Consider the following 24039-nt stretch of genomic DNA (forward strand, 5'->3'; position numbering starts at 1 on the left):
TACTGATTTGATAGAGACTGGTAGAACCTCCTAGATTTGCGGCGTAGTTGCCTTCCAGGTCTGGAACCATGCAGCTCAAATTTCCGCTAAACCACAGACAGGTCTATCACGGGAACAAGTGAGGTTCTCACATCTTAAAATAACTACTCGTGTGAGATCAAAAGGGCAACGTTTACCCAAGGCCCAAGTTCAGAAGGGCTAGGAAGGAAGAATAGACACAGAAACACAGGGAGGAAGCAGGACAAGTGATCTTATATCGTAGAGATTGCGCTGTAACAAAAACAAAACGTGTATGAATTCTTGAATGTAAAACTGATGGTCTACTCTGGAACCTCCACTCAATTCACACTAAAAAGTTAAATGAAGAAAGCACCTGCATTGTGAAAAGGATAATCTGTAGCACTGAATATCTGAGTAAAAATGATTGAATGGGGACCTAACCTGCTATATCAACCTTCACTGAAAGCACAAGCAAACCTTATTTTTTTAAAAATGCAATGTAGGCAAATCTAGAAAGTGTTTCCTTTTAGTTTGTGCGTTTTGTTTCTTGTCTGTCCCACGTGACGGTCCGAAAATACGTTTGCGTCTACTTTTTAAAGATCTGTGTTTCTTTTCAAAGGCCTAGCCAACCAACTGTCATGGAGTTGATTCTTGCACATAGAATCAACTTGTGAGCAGAGAGGACCTGCCCCCCAGAGTTTTCAAAGCTGCAATCTTTTGGAAGAACCTAAGTAGGTCTTTTCTTCGATGTGCTTCTGGGTGAGTTCAAACTGCCAACCTTTCAGTCAATAGCCGAGTGCTTTAATCACTTATCATCGTGAATGAGGGGGGTACGTGATGGGGACCCAATGTCCATCTGTAGACATCCCTTGCAGAGGGGTAGTGGGGAGGAGATGAGTCACTCAGGGTTCAGTGTAGCAACAATGAAACTCAAAACCTTCCTCTAGTTCTTGAACGCTTCCTCCCCCCCAATTATCACGATCCCAGTTCTACCTTGTGGACCTGGTTAGACCGAGGATGCACAGCGGTGCAGTAGGGATCTGGAAACACAGGGAATCTAGGACGGATGAACCCCTCAGGACCAGCGGTGGGAGTGGCAACACCAGGAGGGAAGGGGTGTACAAAGGGATCTCGGGGATATACATGTAACCTCCTCTCTGGGGGATGGGCAACAGGAAAGTGGGTGAGGGGAGACACCGGGCAGTGTAAGATAGGATAGAATAATAATTTATAAGTTATTAAGGGTTCGTGAGGGAGGGGGGAGTGGGGAGGGAGGGGGAGGGAAAAAAGGAAAATGAGCTGATTCCAGGAACCCAAGCGGAAGGTGAATTTGGAGAATGATGAGGGCAACAAAAATATAAGGGTGCTTTACTCGATTGATGTATGTATGGATTGTGATAAGAGTTGTATGAGCCCCAATAAAATGATTTATTTTTAAAAAACCACACACACACACAATTAAATTTTGTGATTGATGTAAAAACAAGGATCTGATTATATCTTATCATAGCCAACTGTCTATGTATCAAAGGTTGAAGAGCTTAATATCTTCTAAGTTATACAATGTCACCTGTCATATTTCAAGTTCACTACATATGTGGCTGATATGGAGACTGTTTTATTCCCTTCGTCTATTTGTCTTCTCCTGCATCAGTGAAATGGAAGAAGACATTAGCAACTCCAAGTCTCTTTGTTAGCAGTAAGTCTTCCAAATGTCAGCAACTGATTCTTTGTTCTTCTAATTCTTTCAAGTCAGCACCTAATCCTGTCTCTGATTTTTCTCTGGTCGATTTTCTATTTGGTTTTGGTCTGTGAAGAATCTGCTTATCTAGTTGGGCCTATTCATTTAGAGGATTTAAAAACAAACAAACTTTTAAAAATTTTTGACATTAAAAAAAAAACAAAACATTTTTTTTTGACATTTTAAGGAGAGGTTTTTTTAAGGTTATCTAAGTCACCATTCTATCTGTGATGGTTAGGTTTATTGTGCCAACTAGGTTTCTGTAGGAACATGTGATGGAGTTTAATCAGGTCACAGCTGGATTGGAGGGCAACTGAGATAAATGCTTTCTAAGGCCAGCCTCCATCTCTCTTTGTCCCTGGTGATCAGCCCAGTATGCCACTGCTTGAGCTAGTCTCTTGCCTCAACTGTGTGCTGCACTACCTGTGGGCCAAGTCAACCTGTGCATCTGCTAGAGTTTGAGACTCCATGGGGCCTGCTTTGATAAGTGCTGGTGCTACTGAGTGTTGCTTCCCATCTTGCCTTCTGCTGCCTGCGGGCTGACTCTGCTTGTCTTGACTGAGGGCAGATTCTGCTGTTTGCTTCCTTGACCTTGGACCAGCAGTCAGCATGAATTGATGGACTTTCAGTATATTAACTGTTCCACAAAAGTGAGTTGAACTGAGGCCTCTGTATTGTTGTGTGGACTAATTAGTTGTTATATTACTTCGCACTTGTTATAAACCTATCTAGTGTATATTGATGTATCTATCTATCTCATCATAAATATACATATATAAAATCATAAGTGTCCTGGTTTTGTTTCTCTAGAGGACCCCACCTAATGATCGCTTCATGAGTGCACATATCAAGGATAGCCATGTCATAAAATGAATTGTTCTTATATTTTGGCTAGAATTAAGTGTGAGCCCAAAACTCATTGGAAAATGAATTATGATAAAACTAGGTTAAAAATCTAAGACCTTATCACTTGCTCTCCCCTTCGGCCCATTTTAAAGTTTCTGGTTTTTCATATTTTCTGTCTTCTTTGCAATTGGGGTTTTTTGCTCTATTTTATTTTGTTACTGTTGTTGGCTCTTTTTACTCTTGTTTTGTGGCTTTGTATGTTTTTCAGTATATGAAATCCAGGATGGATGAAACTATAAAGACCATAACTGGATTAGTGGTTCCCTGTGGGTGTACAGGGGAAGTTGGGGGGGAAATAGGGAGTTAATAACAAGGAGTACAAGAAACAAGAACATATTCTATAATTGTGGTAATGATTTTACAACTTCTGGATACTACTGAACTATTGAATTGTATATTTAGATTATGTCCCAATAAAAATGTTTATTTAAAAATCAGATTTTATTATATAAGTGTTGCTAAGATGAAATGTTATTTATTCTATTATCATTACTTAATAATGTTATTGAGTAGTTAATCATTCTGATTGAGTTATTTTGAAGGATAAGAAAATCCTGGGCCTCCGGCTGTGCCCAGACTCAGGCCTGACAATATGATTCATACTTTAATCTGGCTCCTAGGGAGGTGCCTACCAAGCACTCTTTGAATTTTTCATCCATTTCCTGGTTCTGAGCTTCATGGAACAGATTTTTCCAATCACCAACTTCTCCTGTAACACACAGACAAAAAGTAGACCCAGACAGCTAGTTGAGGATTTCTTCTTGATTTGAAAAATAAAGCATAATACCCTCTTTGTTATAACCAAGGAAATGTTCTTTTAATAAGAACATGTTCTATCCCTGATAAATGATAGCTGTTGTTATTGTTGTGATACCGCTATACCTTTATGCCTTTATGAGATACATAAACTACAGAAAATCAGCAGTTGCTAACCTACATTAGTCTAAGTCTCTGTAAGAATGTAAAATGCCTTACTAAATAACAAAACTCACCTGTGTCCGAGACAACTGGTTGCCCTATCTAACAGTCATTTCCTTCGTGGACCCATATTAACACATTTCTAATAGGAACTGTGGGGTGACCTGGCAAACTTTGAAAAACAAAAAAACAGAATCACATTTCCCAGCCATCCCTGCAAAAGAGGATGGATGAGCCGTTCCGCACAGCTTGAAAGGGGCTCGTCTAGGATTCTGCTCTTTGTCTGTTCCCCTTTTACACACCTGGATTTTGAAAGTCACGGTGGAGCTCCAGCTGCTATATCACCAGAAGGTGACAAGTAGAAAGATAGATGTAATCTCAAAATGATACTGTGAAGCTGTGTCTCGGCTCTGAACTTCAGACTTCTCTTGCGGGTTCAGGAAAATAAAGCCCTGTCTAGTTTAACCCAGTATTATCTGGATTGTCTAGTACACACTGACAAATTCATTCTCTGACTCAGCACCCCAGAAACGAATTCAACGTTACCTTTGCGGAACAGGAATGGGCCAACCGCGCCGTGTGTTTCCTGGGACTTGGCTCGAATTGCTTGGAAGGTGCTCTGGGCTGCGATAGTTTCAACCTGCTCCCCTGTTACAGGGAAGCCAAGGAACGCAGCGATTTGTTTTATTCCAGAGGCCAAATTCTGGAAACAAAATGTCGAAGGATAAACTTCTTGCTTTGGGGCTTTGTGGGAAACAGAAAAGTTATCCCCCAGGTTGCTCCCCCATAATATATGCCAACCCTATGGTGCTGTTTGCCAACACATAGTCACTGACTACACACGTGGAGATCAACTGCTTGAAGGTTATCAGGCATCTAGAGAATCAGACACTATAGTCTGTCCCATGCTAAGTAGAACCCACTCCTTCTGATAAGGATTATTCCCCTGAAGGAAAGACACCCAAGGTCGAGTCAACTTTGGGAAGATCAAGGTTAGGCTGTCATCTTGATTCTAGAGCCTGTCTATCTTGTTACGCGTCCACAGGCATGCCTCTTACACAACCCCTTCCTGTTATGCATGTGGTTACCTGTAATTAAGGGGGCTTGCATGTCCCTAGAGTGTATATAAGCCCTGCTCAGAAATATATCCTCTCTCTGCACGGACCTGGCTCCTGAGGTCATGGAGGTCCCAGAGGTGAGCACCAGTATGCTTTATCTTGTCTAATGTTTCTTTCATATTACCCCTCAATTACACAGCGACCCCCGTGGACTCGTTCAATTGTGGAGGCTGGTGCTCTGAGCAAAGATAGGCTTGTTACGCAATGTTTGTATAACAAAAAAAGCAGTGAGTCTAACTTCTTGAAAATTTTGTCTGTTTTCTCTCTTTTATATTTCCTTTGAAGTGTCAGTATTTGGGGGATCTCTTTAAGATACTCTGTATTAATTTTAATTGCTAGTTTCAATTTATGGTTCTTGCCGGATCACAGAATTCAGGAAATAAGTAATGGTCATAAGCAATAGTTAGTAGGTAGATTTGATCCCGGGTGATGTCCACTTATTAAAGAGTACCAGTGCTAGCAGGCTGCACCATGGAGAGGGGAACAACTGGGGTGTTGGTGTCAACAACAAGGAGGAGATAGGGATCTGAGGGGGGTGGGTGTTGGAGCAACAGTAAACTAAGAGGAGGTACCAACAGGAGTAAATAAGGGGATAGTGACAGTGGGGCAGGCGGAAGGTAAAAGGAAACAAAGCAATGGAGATAGGTATAAATATAGAGGTGTACATACAAACACATTAATTCACAAAAACAGAGGTATCAGCCCATGTACATATATTTATACATCAATACATTGAGGTAGGGGATGGACTTCGGGCCTCTGGTCATACCCTCCCTCAATACAAGAACACTTTGTTCTAACCAATCGGCAGTCTGAGATGTTCACCCTTCTGACACAATCCCTGAAGACAAAACGGGTACATAAGCAAATGTGGTGAACAGGGCGGATGGTGCCCGGCTATTAAAATATATAGCATCTGGGGTCTTAAAGACTTGAAGTTACTGAAACCACCATTCAGCAGTGAAGCAACAAGTCCACATGGAAGAAGCACACCACCAGTGTGATCATGAGGAGTCATAGGGACTGCGTAATAGGCATCAACCGACACATAACAAGCAAAAACATATTGTTCAGAACAAGGGGGTCTGGAGCAGAGATTCAAAGCCCATCTTTAGACAATGGAACAATCTCCCCACAGAGGGGCCACAGGGAAGGGATGAGTCATCAAGGTGCACTAAAGCATCGATGAAACACACTATATTCCTCTGGTTCCTTGAGGCTTCTTCACTCCCCACTACCGTGACCCCAGTGCTGCTTCTCAATTCAGACTAGACCGGAACATGTACACAGGTATGGATAAGAGATGGGAGCTCACGACACACAGAATCCAGGAACAGCAGTGGGAATAGTGATACCAGAAGGCTAGGGGTAAGAGGGGGAGAGGAAGGGAAAAAGGGGGAACTGATCGCAATGATCGACATATAACCATACACCCTTCTCCAGGGGGAAGAACAACAGAAAACATGAGGGAAGGGAGACAGCGATTGACGTGAGAGATGAAAATAATAACAATGTACAATCTATCAAGGGGTTAGGAGAGTGGGGAGGGGAGGGAAGGGGGAGAGAGAGGAGCTGATACCAAGGGTTGAATAGAAAGTAACTGTCTAGAAAAGAAACATATATACAAACATGCCTGATTCAATTGATGCATGGATTGTGATGAGTTGTACAAATCCCCAATAAAATGATTTTAATAAAAGTACCAGTGCTGAGGAAATGTATTCATATGTGTTCAAATGCTCTTTTCTTCTGCATTCTATTTATTGCTAATCTTGGGATCCATCAAGGATGTTTATATTTTAAAATCATAAATGCTAGAAAGAATCTTAACATACACCTTGCCAATGATCGAACCTAAACAATACCTCTGCCAACTGGGGAGAGACATGAAGCTGAATTCTTTTGGGGGAAAGTATGGCGTGCTTGTTTGCTACAGATCCTCTCAGAGACTTCCCTACATCTGTGCACAGTGCGAACCTCTAAAGGAGGCTGCATCACACAGCAGCTCCCCAATGTACTGAAGCAAGCAATCCCTGGAATTCTATGATGCGCATGTTTTAGAAAAACTATTCTAGGCTAGAAGGAAAAAGACTAAGTTTGTATCTTTTCACAGAAGTACAGTCTAGATTAAGCAGAGGAGTGGATTAAATTGCAGTTTTTTATACATTTATTCTGAGAGGTTGGTGTTAAAAATTCAATTAAATTAGGAGTTGTTGACACAATCCCTACTCTTACATATTTTTAAAATTGCGGTTCTAGAACTCTGGTTTCCCTCCTGCCCCACTGACTTCCCCTCTCGTGGTCTCTTGCTGATTCCTCTTCTTTCCCGATATTCTTTATATTGAAAAGCTATGGGGTTTAGTTCTTGGACTTCTCTCTCTATTTGCCTACACGAAAGGGTTCCAATTCATGACTTCAAATACCATGTATGTACCCATGATTCAAACAATCTCTATCAACAACCTAGAATCCTCTTTGCCAAACTTTCATACCTAAATGCCTACTTAACCTCTTTATTTAAATAACTAATAAGCAACACAGATTTAATTTGTCCCAAACCAGCCCCATGGTCCTCCTTACAATCCTACTCCACCTGCTGCCTTCTCCTATCCTGATGACATGCCAACTCAGCACTTCCAATTGGCCACGTCAGTAATGCAGTCTTATTTAAGGTTATTCTTCCGCTCACTGAGGAGCCCTGATAGTCTAGTGGTTACACATTGGACTCTCAACTCTAAGGTCAGTTGTTCAAAACCATTAGCCATTCCAAGGGAGAAAGATGGGGCTTTCTACTCCAGCAGAGTTAGTTTCAGAAATTCACCGCGGCAGTTCCACCCTGTGCTATAGGATCTCTGTGAATCAGCATTGACTCTGTATCAGCGATTTTGATTTTTGTTTTTTCTTTCGCCATCCCACATCCGATCCAGCAGCAAATTCTATTGACTCTTCTTCCAAACTATATCTTGAATTCAGCCACTTTCTGTCACCTTCACTGTTGACCCCACATCACAGTCTCAGCCTTCAATGAAATAGCCTCTTCCCAGGTCTCCCCGCACCATCCTTGCTCTCTCCAGTCTATTCTCACAAACAACCAGAGTGGCCCTATTAAACATGCGTCAGCTCTTATCACTCCTGCTGGGATCCTCTACTGGCTCTCCGATTCACTTAGAAGAAAAGATGGACTAGTTCAATGGCCTGCGGCACCATTCCTCACCCTCCATCCCAACCTCTTACCTCTCTTTTGACTGCCTATTCCCTCCCCACACCGCCACCTGGCCTCAGATCAGCCCTACTGGCCCAACCACATGTGCCTCCTTCCTGGTCCTAACAGCACCAGGCACATGCTTACCTCACTAGCAAGTGGTTCCCTTGGTCTAGAATGTTCTCTGCTCAGTGAACTACTTGGCTTGTGCCCTCATCTCCTTCAGGTGTTTGCTCCAATGGGGTCTCCTCAGGAAGGCTCCCCCGACTATTTTATTTTACACCAGCCCTTGTCTAGCACGCCTACCCTGGGTCCCTGGCCTCCAGTTCTACTGGATTCCCCCAACATACTCTGTGACGTTTTATTAACGATGTCTATTATTTATTGTTCTTTCACCATCCTTTAAAGCTGGACTGTAAGCTTCACCAGGGCAGGGAACTTTTTTCTGGTCTGTTTATGATATATTACACGGGCCTAGTACAAAGCTAAGTAATCACACAATGAATATTTGTTACACGATTAAAGTTTAGGGGGAAAATAACATTACATGGAAAAATCAACTCACAACTAAAGGTATGTTCAGTTAAATCTCGATAGAAACCTACCCGGTATTTTTCCATAACTGATAAGGACTCTCTACTATAAAGGGAAGGAGCCCTGGTGCCGCAGAGGTTATGCATTAGGCTACTAATTGCAAGGTCCACCATTAGAAACCCCCATTCGTGCCAAGGGAGAAAGCATCCCCAAACAGAAAGACAGGGCTCCCATCTCTTATAAGCAGGGTCAGTTATACCCTGTCTTGTAGGGTCACTGTGAGTTAGCACCGACTCTATGGCAGCAAGTTGTCTGAGTCATCATAAAAGAACAATAAATCCATGATTGCTAGTAATGAGTTGCTAACCATTATTTAATTCTGGTTAAATAAACACACTTATACATTGTTTGATTTTATACATTGTCTGAATTACATGTCTGGACTCTTCTGTTTTAAAAAAACTGAACACAGTGCTTGTTCATATAACCAGGCCTTATAACTAAATGTTCTATGTCATAGTCTATAACAAACTCTTCAATAAAAATAATCTTACCTCTTTCAGGTCTTCATATAATATAAATTTAACATTTGCATCCTCGATATGTTTATTCCAATTAATTGCAAAATCAAAATAGCTTCCCCAAGAAACTAAAAGCACAGGGAAGAAAAAAAAATACAACTCCTTAAGAAATTTTAAATCAGCGAGAGTAAAAATGATAGATGGGAGGGTTTAAAGAAAAAAGATAGATGGTTAGTCTATGCTTTACAATACAAATGCATATGATACATACATGTATATGCTCCAACTAGATAAGATTATAAGTCATAACAATCCTGCTCCCAAAGACCTGACTTAAACCAGTCCCATTGCAAATTTCTACCCTTTTTTAACTTTTCCAAAAAATTCCATAAATAATAGCAAAATTATGCTGTAAAAATTATTCAGTGGAAAAGGATGAGACATTCCTGAATGTTTAGAATATCAAATAATGAATGATAATAAAAATAATAATGCCAGAAAGAAATGATAAGACATGTTACTTAGTCCAGTAGGGGAGCTATATATTGATCTCTAATTTTCACTTCTGTGATAGCCATATTAAAAGAAGAAAAGGAACAGGTGAAATAACTTTAATATTTTAAAACCAATATATGAAGGGAACACCGCCCAATCCTGCCCCATCCTCACAATTGTTATGTTGGAGCTCATCGTTGCAGCCTCTGTGTCAGCCATCCTGTGGTGGTCCTTCCTCCTTTCCGCTCCCCTTCGACTTTCCCAAGTTGGAGAACCTTTTCCAGAGACTGGTCTCTCGTGATAACATGTCCAAAACACATACGGTAGTTACATAACTTCGTGTCAACTTGAAGTGTAGGGGTGGAGTTTAGCCTGTCAATCAGGTCACAGCCTGATGGGGCCTTCTTGTGGGTATGGCCTTCTCATAAGGAGGGCCCTGGGCACCTCCCTCTCTCTCTCACTGCCTTCACTTTCCTGCTAGACAGCCACTCTGAGATGTGCCAGAGCCCTGTGATGAACTGCACCATTGGATCCATGGGACTTTGCACCCACCAGCCTGTGATGCCTGCATTCTGCATCACTGAATGTGGCTGCATAGGTTTGAAGAGAGACTTACGGAATGGTATCGGATTTATGTTCTTGAGTTGGCCTGGGTCGGGATGTTTTCTTGGTACATAATGGCCTCTTGATATAAAGCTCCTTCTTACGCATATATGAGTGTCACTGGATTTGTTTCTCTAGTTACATAATCTCCTGTCAATTTGCGAGGAAGTGGAGTCTAGCCTGTCAATCAAGTTGCAGCTTGATGACCTCATTTGGAGGCACTACAGAGATAAATAGCTCACTGGAGCTCCGATACACTCACACTCTCTGCTTCTTATTTTTTGCTGAGAAGCCACATGGAGATACACTGATGGAGCCAGAGCCCTGGAGCTGGAGGAGCCATGTGGAGACCCAGGCCAGTGCTGAGACTGGTATTGGAAATATGGGCTAATATCAGACTTAGGGACTTGATCTGGACTGGGTTGGGATGTTTTCTTAATATACAATTCCTCTTTGATAAAAAGCTCTCTCTTATACATGTATGAGTGTCTGGATTTGTTTCTCTAGTCAACCCAGACTAACACATTATGGTACCCTGTAAGTGAGAGTGGGGTGCTAGAGAAACAAACCATAAAGATGGAGAGGGAATACTTGTTTGACCTCTGCCTCCTGGTAGTTCTTCTTGCGCTAGGCAGAGGTCAGATATGTCCATGCAGTTTACTGGGTTGTTTTCTGTAAAGAATCTGCGAAGTTAAACTTTGTATCATTTTCTTTGGTTGTTGTCTTTGGTTATTCCTGTTTGAAATGACGGAAATGAATGTTGTTCATGTTTATTTTGAGCTCAGGGGTAAAAATCGCCCCTTGAATTTTTCAGACACTAGGCTGCTTAGTGAAAATGGCTGACAGGTCAAAATGGCTGACAGAAGGTCCTGCCCTGGCTTGAGGCAATGCAGCCAGTGGCCTAAGGCCATATTTTGTATCAATAGAATAGATAAGGATTAAGATAAGGTAGATATAGGTTGTAATTGACTGCTTTAAGAATTGAGTTTAGGATCTGGCTGTACTAGGTTATTATTTTTTTCTTCTGCTTATTGGTATTGATATACTGATTGACAGAAATGATTATTGGGGAGTATGACAATAGAGAGCTTGTAAGCCCGCTTGCCTTCAGTCATTAATTTGAATCTTTAGATGGGTTAGGACATGCCTGCAAAGAAGGCTCTGAAAAGTTAAGCCCCACCCAGTGTCTTGAATGCTCCGGAAATTTTAAGGTAAAAGAGACTTACCTAGGGGGCTGTTGCCAGACTGAAGGAAAACAAAACAAAACAAAAAAAACAAAAAAACAAAAAACGGATCTCTTTGGATTTTTGAATTTTGAAAGAGTGGTTTTCGTCAGAAGCTGGAAAAAATGTGGAGCCATAAAGGAACTCTCCTCTTTAGGGCTGAATTGTTTAAGGGAGCCTATGGGCAGGCTGAATGTTTGCTACGTGACCACCTGGATCCACTTATCGAGTGGAAGTGGGAGAAATGCAGAAATAAAGAGGAGTGGAGTCTGGCCACTGATACCCATGAACCTAATTCACAGGGACTAGAGGAGAAGAAGAGAGCAGGGTTGACAGATATGAAGTTCATGACCTAGCACAAGGGGGCTAGGGTTGTTGAGAATTTGTGATGGGCCCATGGTCTAAAGGCAAGGCAGCCAATGGGCACCCTGGTGGGGCTAAGTGAGGCGTCCCACAGTGAGGTGACCAGAACCTGACCAGATGAAGAGATTTTTGAGCCTATGAACTGGTGCACATTGCTGGTGACTTTCTGGATGGCTGGGCTTGTTTTGACTTTGCTTATAGATGGGACTCACAAGGTTCCAGCAGGAAAGAAGATTCTTCACAGTGGCTTAACAAAGTACATGAAACAAACTCTGGCCATCCTTGCCTCTAGGAGCATTATGATTAATATAAACAGTTACTGAAGAAACACTGTACATTCTTTTTTTCCTTTTAAGACTTTGAAAGTCAGTAAGCATTTTAGACTTTCAGAGCAGCTCATGTTGGATGTTAAATCTCATCAGAAATACAAGATGTGTACTTTGTTCTCATAAAACTTTAGAGTTGAAGAAAGATTCACTACCCCACTTGCTCCCAATTTAAATGCTTTATGGATTAATTTAATTTGAATACTAAATTTTAAATGAAAAGAAATAACATTTAAAATGTACTCCTCAATTACAAGTCACTTTTCAAGTATAGAATTGCTACATATAACCCCAAAGAAATCAAACACATAGAGACCCTAATTGACAGGGAAGAATTTCCCATCTGGGCTTGTAACTCCACTGATGGAGTTGAACTACTGACCTTGCCAAAGCAGCCAAGGTGTAAGGCTATCAGCACTCATGACTACCATGTTGCACAATGAAGATCTAAACAGTAATTAGCTTTGCTGCTTGTTAGCTATATAACTTTGAGCAACTTCCTAAATATCTCTTTACCTTAGAATCCTTATCTGTAAAATGTTATTGTTATGAGAATAACCTGAAACATGCATGTGGGAAGAAATCCGTCTTGGAAGAAGTACAATCAGAATGCCCCTTAGAAGAGCATTTGGACATGTTATCAAGAGGGACCAGTCCCTGGGGAAGGGCAGTGAAAACGTGGAAGCCCCTCAATGAGATGGATTGACACAGTGGCTACAACCATGGCCTTAAACAAAGCAACCCCTGTGAGTGTGGCACAGAACAGGGTAGTGTTTTGTTCTGTTGTACAGAGGAACCCTGAGTCAGAGCCCACCCAACTGTACCTAATAGCAGTAACAGTGAGACAGCAACGCACCCTGCTCCTTTAAGGTCACCTTATGCTGCCCTGTACAGACTCAACAGAGCCACTAATAAGAAGAGGTGTTCATTCATTTCTGGCTACCTCGACCATCGTGTTAAAGTCAAAACCACTTAAAAGCTGTGGGGGCTTGGGAAAGTGTTTTAACTTGTCTGGTTCGGTTTCTCATCGGTACAGTGTGGCTAGTGCTGCCTTTCTCATCCTTTGTTACGAGTCTTAAACGAAACCACATGAATACAACCCTTAGTTTACTGCCTGAACCATTCCTAGCCACTGGAAAAATCATAGTTATCAGCAACCAGAGGTTAAACTTTGACACAGTCTAACAACGAAAGTGCGTGCTTATTCTCTTTGTAGCAAATGCACGTCACAGGTATAAATGCTCAGTGTCACGGTCTTACCGTTTATGCTCTTCGTTCTTCTCACTGTCTCCTCTAAAGACTTGAGAGACGTTAATTAGAAATGCTCTTCATTGTAATATGCCTCTTTGTCCCATGTCTGTTCTATGGCCACTCAATACTCAGTCAACATGTGAGTGATCTAAGTCATCTCTACAAACAGCGTTCTGTTTTAATCGTTTAGTACGTGGAGATAGTGGTGCTACAAAATCCAGCTTAAATGCGACACTTTGGTACTTGGGTGCTGAAATCTTTTTAACCCCAAGCCATGTTGGAATCTTCAAAGTGATGGGGTCATCTGCTGATGTAAGACTAATTTTCTTACTAGCATTATTATCAGTCATACCTTGTCCTTTCATGAACTGCTTGAAAAATTCATCCCAAGAGCCATAGCTTGGAATATCAGGCACGTCGTTATGGAAATGGAAAAAAGACACCGCTGTATCTTTGGGGTTTCGAAATAACACGAGCATCTAAGGAGGAAACAAACGTCGCTTATTTGGATGTATGTTTTGAGCTTTGAAAAAGTGAAAGGGTGAGCAATGTCCTTGTGCCCTCTCCTATGAGACATAGTTTTATTTGCACGAGGGGGCTCCACAAAGAACATACCAGTATCACTTCTCGGCCTTTTGGCTAAGGTCAAGTGCAAGAACATGCCATTATCTTTGCATTCCATTTCTTCCCGCACAAACTCTTTGGAGCCGTTCATATTCATAGGTAGGAAAAGGATGGCAGTAAGAAATGGGGGAACCGGCGTTGACAGATGAGGACCCCGGAGAATAGGATGCAGGAAAATAAAATTGATATTGTAGCAGAGAACTTCAGCTGATGAGTTTAGAAGGTAAAAGGGATGTCCAGGAGACTGAACAGAAAGAAATCCAAGAACACACTCGCCGGCAACAGTCCCCCGAGCGTGATCTGCAAGGCTAAGCCCACGAAATTGAGTGGAAATGGCAAGATACTGACTGCTAGGGACGATGGAAGTAATTCTTAAATGTTGGTGAGAAAGATTAGAGAACGGACAAGTTTAGTTTGGGGTGTCCAAAGTAGCCTGTTTATGGGAGCTGTGCACGTAACATGTCCTCTGTCTTCTCTGAGGAGGAAGCGTGAAGTAGACATTGTAAAGGGTCCACCGCATCCCCAGAGACCCAGGAGGTGGTAGGGGCCTAGTGGCTGCTCCAGATGAGGTTAGACTTCCTGACCTTGGATTTGCACTTCATGGAGCGAGCGAAACTGGGAGGATATGCTATTAAGTACAGTTAATGACATCTGAGGTATCGGAGAGAGGGCACCAAGGTTAGAGGGCTAGAAATTCAGAAGAAAGTCATTTCACTTTCAGAAAGGAGAAAATAAAAGATGTGGATTTTGCAAAAATAAAAACTTATGATCCTGGCTTTCATTTTAGGAGGATTTTCTGGAAAGGGCTAAATAGGTGGTTTGAGGCGACATAAAAGTGGAAGCGGCCGTCAACAGGTGGCGCTGTGGTTGCTCTAAGAACAAGTCACTGCTGATTAACAAAAGGTTGTGAGGGGCATGAAGTCTGGATTAGTAGATTGTTACTTAGGATTTCTTGTGAAATTTAAAGACATTCAAAATGACCAGGCACAGATATGAAAACATGCTAAGTAATTCATATACAATTCATGGATATTTTAATGACATTTCTTCCATCCTGGCTTCACTATAGTGAATTTGTTAGTAAGTGATCCAGGTGAAGACATAAAATGTACAGTTATTAAATTTGTATTGGACACAAAGCTAGGAGGGAAGAATTGGAATTCTAAAACATCGTGAGAGTCAAAAGCCAGGAGCTGACAGGATACCTCTGAATGGCGTTACATATTGGAGGTGGGCGTGGGCTGATACTGTGTGTGCAGATCTAAAAATCATCTCCACTCTCTAAATATGTTTATTTGGAGTTTCTTTTCTATTTTCATCTATATTTGAGATGCTGATTACCATTCCCTGGTTACCTGGGCTTGTAGAAAATTTTAGTTGTACAAAGATACAAATTTAAACTGTGGGGACCAAGAGGCTGGTGGATGGATGAAATCCCAGAGTCACAGCTCTGTGTCTCCTTTCTTGTCCCTGTACAGGAGCATGACACAAAAAGAGACAGGCGCTGGCCAAAAGCCTGCCTGCTCCAAATTTATGAGTTGTCATAGCCTGGTTGCTAACAGAGTCATTAATAGACAGAGTCACCTAGAATTTGTGGTTACACTTAATTGCATTTAATAGGGGACATTATGTTACCGCGGTATTTTTACTTATAGAAATTCTCAAATGTGTCAGAACAAGGAAGACCTAATTCACAGAGCTGCCCAAAGCTGGCCTGGTGCGTGAGGAGCTCCCTCAGTACTGGAGGCCTGCGGTTATAATTCAGACAGCCAATTAGTGGAATTCAAGCAGCTGATGGGGCCTAGATGGACAACCATTGAGGTATTTTCTAGTTCTAGACACAGAGAATTCCGTCACTTCCTAAGGAGCCCTGCTGGTGCGGCATAGCACTTACGCATTAGGCTGCGAAATGCAAAGTCGGCAGTTTGAAACTACCAGCTGCTCCTCAGGAGAAAGATGAGGTTTTCTACTCAGGTAAATATTTAGTCTCAGAAACGCCTAGGAGGCCGTTCGACTCAGTCAAAGTTGGGCACTAGGAGTCAGAATCAACTTGATGCTAATGAGCGCACTTCCCTTGCCTCTTCCTTCACCATTGTGGGCATGTGAACTGTTCTTACCCACCTGGTCCTTCTTTGCTATTATTGCATTCTCTGCACCACTGGCTCCACTGCCAAGAGTTGGGTGTTTTGGGTGTGTTTTTTCCCTCTCATTTTTATTAGTAGCATTCAAGTCTTTAAAAATTGATTTTGATTTATTGTAATCCATTTCTTCAGCAAGAAAAGAGGCACCAAGACATTTAAAATGGAGAAAAAGACCAAAGCAAAAAGACAAAACCCAAAGCCATTGTCATTTAGTTGATCCAGACTCACAGGGACCCCACAGGATAGAGTAGACCTGCCCCCAATGATTCCAAGGCTATAGATCTTTAGGGAAGTGGATTGTCCCTCTTTCTCTCAAGGAGTGGGGAAGCCAAGTGACTCATTCAACTCACTGTGATGGAATCAAGGCTGACTCAAATAGTGACCTCCTGTGAGTTTTTCAGACTATAACTGTTTATGGGAGTAGAAAGCCCAGTCTTTCTCCAGGGGAGCTGCCAGTGGTTTCAAACTGCTGACCATGCAGATCACAGCCCATTGCAGAACCACTACACCAGCAGTGTAGTAACAGAAAGCATAAAGAATTGGGAAAAACTTAGTAATTATAGGAAGTGTATCGGTTAATATATACTAATACTGATTAATGAAACAAACGTTTAGAACAAATGATAAAGCTAGCCAAATCGCCTACAATTGTGTGTGCACGTCATAAAGTTTGATAGGACCTGCAGAACTCAAAACATAATAGTTTCAGACTCAGGAAGCTATCTCCAGGAAGAGTCCAAGGAACAATGTTTACTCTTTTTAGGAGGTTGGAGTCTCTTGTTAAACTCCCTGAAGTATCCTGTGTGGTTCTGGAATGTGTTCGTTACAAAATAGGTTGTAAAGATGTTTTACTCCTGAGTGCTTGCTAGGTGCATTTGGTTGGAGTGAAACTGTAACAAATACTCCTGAAGAGAGAAACACCACCACCACCAAACAAACCAAACGCAGGGCCATGGAGTCAATTCTGACTCATGAGCATGGTAGGGCTGGGTGGGAGTGGCCCTGTGGGTTTCCAAGACCATCACTCTTCCCGGGAGCAGACAGCCTCATCTTTCTCCAGAGGAGAGAGCTGGTGGCTTCAAACTGCTGACCTTGCAGTGGTCAGCAGCCCAGCTCCTAGCCATGATGCCCACCAGGGCTTCTAAGAACAACAAAAGAACTACTAACCCCCCTACCCCATTACAATTCTATCACACCACGCAGAGAGCCAATAGCTAGACAGACAAATTTCAGATCGGAACGCCAGTAGGAAGAGACACTCACCTTGACATTATTCTTGAGAATGGACCCAGGTAGCTTGTCGTAATGGAGATGAGTCGCCAAAATTCTTGGTGATGGAAACTCTTTCATTCTCTTAAAAACACACACAGTAAGGTGGAAGTACATACGGAGATAAACCAGTTGCTGACAAGTCTGCACATATGCATGGCCCTCTCGGTATACTGTGCTCCATAGGGTCTTCAATGACTACAAGCTTTTGGAAGCAAATTGCCAGGCTTTTCTTCTGCTGGGCCAACTGGGTGGACTTGAACTCAAAACCTTTTGACTGAGGTTCAAGCACATTAGAGATTTCCACCAACCTGGAACTCTTTATTTATAGATAAAGTTACACAAAATAGCTCTTAGCTTTGAATCCGAGTGGAAATTTCAGACTTTACTGTGCCTCCCCCTCCTCTATTTTTTCTTTATTTCTGCTTTCCTTAGGCAGACGAGAAATGGAGGATTGTAAATAAACAAACAGTTAAGCTCTCTCTCTTGAATTTCATTGTTGGATCCTGCTTACCATTCCCCAACCTTAATTGTCATTTAAAAAACTGTGCCTTTCCTCATTATCATCCTGAACATATTTTCTCCAAGGCAGTTCGTAATTTGCCATTTGCTCTTTTAATTAATTTGAATCTCTTCTCAATCCAAGGACTTTTGCAGAAATACCTGTCTTGCCATAGCTCCTACAAATGCATTTTTAGATTAAAAACAAACAAACAAACAGCAAAAACTCCATGCAATGCACTGTCCCAATAGAACCTAAAAGTCCAGGGACTCACTTAAATGTCTGAAAAATATTTTATGAAATTCCTATTAGTATAAATACTCTGTGTTGAGTTTTTTCTCAGCATCAATTTCCAGTGATAATTTAAAAATGAAATTATTTAATCCATTGGGGCAAAAAACCTAGATTTTTAGGATACAGTATATGAATCAGGAGTCAATCTTTCAGCCCCACCTTGTGGAGATCACTACTGGCCATCTGGTCACATCAAGGGATAAGTAGGATACTTAGACATTTATAGGATTATTCTGTGAAAACTCAGCGGAAAATCCAATTCAAGCAAAGGGACAAACATAAGACTTTAAAAATTAAAAATTAAAGATTGAAATCAATGCTGTGAGCCCATGTGGTAGTTAGTAGTAATCCCATCTGATCCACATTGAATTGCATTGTTCCGTTTTTGAAGTATTTTGACATTCACCCACACCAATCCTCTCAAGTCAATGTGTAACCACCATTTTAGGGATTAGGACACAGGTTTTGGAGGCGCTAAGCGTGCTGTCCAAAACCACTCAGGTGGTAATTTTCAGATTAAGTGTGTTCTTTATTTTAAGATTAAGAGTATCCTTTCCATTAAACTGCACTGCCACAAATCACACAAGGAGATTTGAGAAGCGGTAACGTTCTTCAAAGAGATAGAAAACCATTGAATAAGGTAATGGGAGTTGACTGGAACAAAACTTGATCAATATGTAACGTATGTGGAAAGAGATGCTAGAGCCAACCCATGAACAACACTGGTCTTGATACTAATTTTCCTGCAGTTGCCGTGCTCTCACGTGTGCAGGCTGCAACGGCTCCACGGGTTTTCAAGGCTGGGACCGGTCAGAAGTAGATGGTCAGGCCTGTCTTCTGAAGTGTCTCTGGGAGGGCTCGAACCACCAACCATTTGATTAGCGGTTGAGTGATGTGCCTGGTGTAAGGAAATGTATGCAATCTCGAAGAGAATTCTGTAAAGTGGATAACTAACTCTTAAGTGAATCACATCCCACTGGTTCCCATTTTTAAATGAGAGACTCCACATGGAAGAAGCACATCAGTCTGTGTGATCATGAGGTGCCAATGGGAAGAGGTAGCAGAAGTTCAAAAACAAGCAACCAAATCGATGTGAAAGGGGCAAGGATATAGTGGAGATCCAAAACCCACATTCCCTCTCAGAAGGGCCACATGGAAGAGATGAAAAATCCAGGGTGCGGTATACCACTGAGGAACTACATAACTACCTTCTAGTTCTTTTATATTTCCTCCTCCTCCTATATATTTTTCATTTGTTTTATCTCATTAATCATGTTAGATTAATGTATGTTCATTTGTGTATTTAAGATTGTTCAGTACGTGAAAGCCAAGTCAGATGACCCTTCAGAAACAGTAACAGGAGTAATAGTTCCCTGGGGGATGGGGAGGGAGTGGGGTAGGAAGGGAGGAATAGGGAGCCGATAGCATTGATGACTGTAGAACCACACTCAGTGGGATCGAACAACAGAATTGTAGTGAATGGATATACTGGATCATGTATGATATGGAGGAAAAAACCAAACCTTTCATAGGGGGGAAAAATAAGGGTTCCTGGGGAGGGGATTATGGGAAGCTGATGTCAAAGAGTTCAAGAAGAAAGCAAATGTTTTGAAACTGATTGCGGTAGCAATTGTACAATACTGCCGCATGTGATTGAACTATGGATTGTTATGATATCTGTAAGAGCTCCCAATAAAATGATTACAAATTTTAAAAAGACACATTGCAAGTGTCTTTGTCCCTGGTATAAAGAAATTACCCTTTAAAAGGAACAAATGAAGACAAAGATATTTCTGAAAATTCTGGATATCCATAACCTCAAAACGCATTACACTGTATAGTGGTCAAACATTTTCCCCCCAGAGACCCTTGAGCTAGGATCCTTTGCCTTACTCACTTTGCACTACATAGCAACGTTAATTTGATGCTTTTAAGAAGCCCTGGTCGCACCTTTGGGTGACTGTTGGACTGCTAACCGAAAGGTCTGCCTTTCGAATTTATCAGCCGCTTCAAGGGAGAACGTTGGGGGCTGTCTCCTCCTGTAAAGATGGACTGCCTCAAAAACCCTATGTAGGGTCAGCAAGGGGTCGGTATGAGTCTCAACTCACAACTAGACCAATAGGTAACATCATGATAAAGAAAAGATTACAGGTGTCAGAGATTTCCTCTTGCTTCCAGTCCATGCTCATGGAAGCAGCAGTCAAGAAATCAAAGGACACATTGCATTGGGTAAACCTGCTGCACAGGACATCTTCAAAGTGGTGAAGAGCCAGGATGTGACTTTGAGGATTGAGGTGCACCTTCCCCAAGCCCTGGTATTTTTCACTCACCTCCGATGCATGTGAAAGTTGGACCTTGAATAAGGAAGACCAAAGAAGAATGGATGCCTTTGAATTGTGCTATTCAAATACCCAGGCATTTCAAGAATATTGAAAGGACGCTGGACTACCGAAAGAGCAAGCCAATCTGTTTTGGAAGAAGTACAACCAGAATGCTTCTTAGAGGCAAGGATGGCAAGACTTTGTTTCATGTACTTTGGATGTGTTATCAGGAGAGAAAAAGATAGCATGTTTGGTAAAAAAAGGATTTCGTGTTTGGTGAAGTGGAGGGGCAGCAGAAAAGAAGAAGGCCTTCAACGAGATGGATTGACATACTGGCTCAACAGTAGGCTCTGACATGAGGACCATGTTGAGGGTGGTGCAGGGCCAGGTGTTACATGGTTCTATTGAACATCGGGTCATTATGAGTCGGAATTGACTAGATGGCACCTAACAACAACAATATGAGTTAGAATCAACCCAGCAGCAGTGTGAAATCTTGTGTGATTTGCTGCCGTTAGAGGGTCTATGGGGCTTTGAGAAATCTTCTGAAATTTTTGGCTAAATTTCTGAATTCCTTAGTAGGAAAGACAACATTGAATCCCATAGTTGGAGGTAAGAGCTAGGATGCCACGACCCAGAGATGAAGCAACACATTCTTCCAAAGGTATTTGGTGAAGCGGGAAGAATTCTGGACTGGGAAGAGTGATACCAGGTTTTTCTTGAGGAGAAAAAGAGGCTCCAAGATTATTGGTTGCTTAAGCTCGGGACTGAGTGCTGCCCTGTCAAAACTTTGAATCGCAATAAAAACACTTCTCTTTGTCAGTAAGCAACAGCACAGGAAACTGCCACTCATATTCCAAAGTATTGTTTGAAGTCAGTTGTTTGGGAATTAAAATCATTGTTGGAGAAGAATGCTACAAATAATGTAAAATGGGGGTACACCAGTCTACTGAAGCCTACTTCAATCATAAGATGGAATTCTTGATCTCAGCAATTGGTAACAACACACACACACACACACACACAGACCAGAGTCACTGCCGCCGAGTTGATTCCGACTCCTAGAGGCCCCATAGACCAGGGTAGAACAGACCCTGTGGGTTTCAGAAACCATTACTCTTCACAAGAGTAGAAATCCTTGCCTTTCTCCCACTGGTGGTTTTGCACTGCTGTCCTTGAGGGTAGCAGCCCAATGAACAATGGTGAGGTGAGCATGACCCATGACTCATTATGTATGATGTTTTTAAAAGGGAAGCTAGAAAACTGGGCAAATGCCAACATCCTTTAAAATATAATGTTAAACACTTTCTTGGCAAGAAAAAGTCATACAGTGGCCTCGGTAGGAGAAGTTAATGGGACTTCCATTGGTCCATTAATTTCTTACCTCCCGACATCTCTCCTTGCCTACCTGTTAGTCTTTTGGGATTTTTAGCACATAAATGGGTCACTGGATCAGACTTCAAATATTGTTTTAAAAGGGAGATGGAAGGGGAGGTGGTGGGAGAGAAGAGAAGAAAACGTAGGTTCAAATCGTGGCTTGGTGATTTGGGGCACAGGTAAGGCCCTGGCTACTAACTGAAAGGTTGGGGACTCAACCCTCCCCCAGGGGAGCCTCAGAAGAAAGGCTTCGTGACCTGCCTCCCAAACAGGTGAGCTTTGAGACGCCCGTGTTCTGGGACAGAATTCTACTCTGCACACAGAGCTCACCTCGAGTCAGAATCAACCTGGTGGCAACTCCTGGCTTTGTTTTCATTTGTACCTTGAGCGAGTCACATACTGCTTGATCTTCTGCAACATGATAATAAGCTTATTTTGAGATCAAAGATAATACCTAAAATGGGCAGGGAGTATGGTGAACACATAACAAATTTGTCGTAATTATTCATTGATTACTAGTTCATTCTTCTAAACCCAAAGGTAAAGAATCCCCCAAATGGAAGCATTCGTTCTATGATACCTGGTCCTGTTTTGTACTAACTTGTACTAACCTGGTACTTCTCTGGGTCTCCGCATTCAAGAACTGGGAATTCTGGACATTGATACTTGCTTTTGGAAACAGCCATGATTAACTCACTGACAATATGGAGAAGCCAATTAGAACCTGTGAGAGAAATCAGAAAATTCAAGGGACTCATTAAAGGGTCATGATAGAAAGAGAGCATGGTTCTTTAGCATCTACATTATAAGGTTAAACTCTACAGCCATTACTTGAGGTGTACAAAGGTTTCCTCTGCATTTAAAATAAGCCGGCTCTGGGGTAGGAGGTAGCAGAGGAACGCACAGATTCTTGTGGAAACAACATTTACTAACATTCCACTAACCCCCATTTCTCTGATTTCTCTTTAGCAAGAGACCATGCTCCATCTCTTTCTTTGTTCAAATAGTCCCTCCCAGGGAGAAAGTTGAGGTTTTCTACTCTCATGGAGTTACAGTCTCAGAAACCCACTGGGCAGTCCCATCCTGTCCTACAGAATCACTATGAGTCGGCAGCAGTTCCACGGCAGTGAATGAAAACCAGGTTATTTAGAATCATAGTGCCTTATCTTCCACTGATGAGAGGTCTTTGTAAACTTGCTTTGGGAAACTGAAGGATTAACATTTGATGCTGAAAAAAAATCCTAACGTAGAAATTGTCATATAAATTACAGGCACTACCAAGTTTTTGTCTTCAGTCAAAACCAGTCTCCGTTGTGACCAATGGCAACTGGACTTCCCTACAGCCTGTCTCTGCTTTCTACCGCCATCACCGTCGGCCACCCTGCCGTTCTTCACACACACACACACACACACACACACACACACACACACACACCTCCCTGAACATGCTGGAGCTTTTAAATCGGGCAGCTCTAGCAATGAGCAACTGCTAACTCCTGCAGACATTAACTGACCGCCTCCTACCCTCGTCTTATCCCCTCGCTACCCCAGCACGATGCCAAAATGCCCTGGTATGAAATGATGTGCTATTTACCACACTTTGGATAAGATGCAAGCACTATGTCATCGCTTCTGGCTTCAAAGGAGTCCAAGGCTTGGAAAGTTTCTGAGGTGCACATGGTGACTGGGTAAGGAGTCCCCTGATAGGTGAAAAATAGACGGGAAAGTTCCGTTTCTTTTGATTTTTCCAAAGCGTAATCGATGTACTCAATAAATTTGGAGCCCTCGGCCATGTTGACTGCTTCTTTACAGCCTCTGTGGATGCTCGGGGCGGTCACTGCTTATACAGGAGCGCCTCAGCCGTGCAGTGAGGGGCTCCTCCCCCTCACATGGGAACTCCTCCCCCCCACCCCTTTTGCATATCCTCTTAGGGCAAAAGAGCTGAACAGGTGCAAAAAGGGCTGAGGGTTGGGGAATATTAACCCAGTCAGTGGCTGATTACATTGCCATTGTCAGCAAATCTCCCAAGGGCAAGGAAGAATGCAGTCTCTTCAGAGCCACAGATGACACGATGTTTAATTGAATGCGGCATAGCATTTCCTCTTAGGGAAAAGCTGATCCCTGTAGGAAAGCTTAGCAAGCTCCTTGGCTCTGTAAGACACTCTTCCCCAGGTGAAAGCCGTGCACATGGACCCATGGGACAAGGATGCACTGAGGATGCGGGGTGACGCAGCGGGGTGGAAAAGAGCTTGGGGACGTGAGTACCTGAAGCTTGCGGTTTGTCCTTTACTGGTTGGCTAGAGTTAGAAG

At 42.3% G+C, this 24039-nt stretch overlaps 1 protein-coding gene across 1 annotated transcript; it reads right to left on the reverse strand.

Annotated features, from left to right (window-relative positions):
• Positions 1–1473: 1473 nt before the first annotated feature.
• SULT6B1 (sulfotransferase family 6B member 1) lies at positions 1474–23522 on the reverse strand. Its single transcript, XM_075535319.1, has 7 exons — positions 23324–23522; positions 22341–22453; positions 17230–17319; positions 13554–13680; positions 8974–9068; positions 4112–4268; positions 1474–3356 (listed from the first exon to the last, which is right to left on the reverse strand). Exons 1-7 carry the CDS (start codon positions 23520–23522, stop codon positions 3226–3228), a joined length of 912 nt encoding a protein of 303 aa, XP_075391434.1. The 3' UTR covers positions 1474–3225.
• Positions 23523–24039: the final 517 nt, after the last annotated feature.

Source organism: Tenrec ecaudatus, chromosome 17, assembly GCF_050624435.1.
Source record: "Tenrec ecaudatus isolate mTenEca1 chromosome 17, mTenEca1.hap1, whole genome shotgun sequence".
Classification (NCBI taxonomy): domain Eukaryota; kingdom Metazoa; phylum Chordata; class Mammalia; order Afrosoricida; family Tenrecidae; genus Tenrec; species Tenrec ecaudatus.

Bases quoted from the DNA above. Each gene is read 5' to 3' on its own strand.
- SULT6B1 (XM_075535319.1), bottom strand. From the start codon at position 23,522: ATGGCCGAGGGCTCCAAATTTATTGAGTACATCGATTACGCTTTGGAA. The intron at 4,269-8,973 runs GTAAGATTATTT...TTTTGTTTCCAG, and splicing joins TATATGAAGACCTGAAAGAG to AATTTGGCCTCTGGAATAAA. The intron at 3,357-4,111 runs GTAACGTTGAAT...TGTGTGTTACAG, and splicing joins CCCATTCCTGTTCCGCAAAG to GAGAAGTTGGTGATTGGAAA.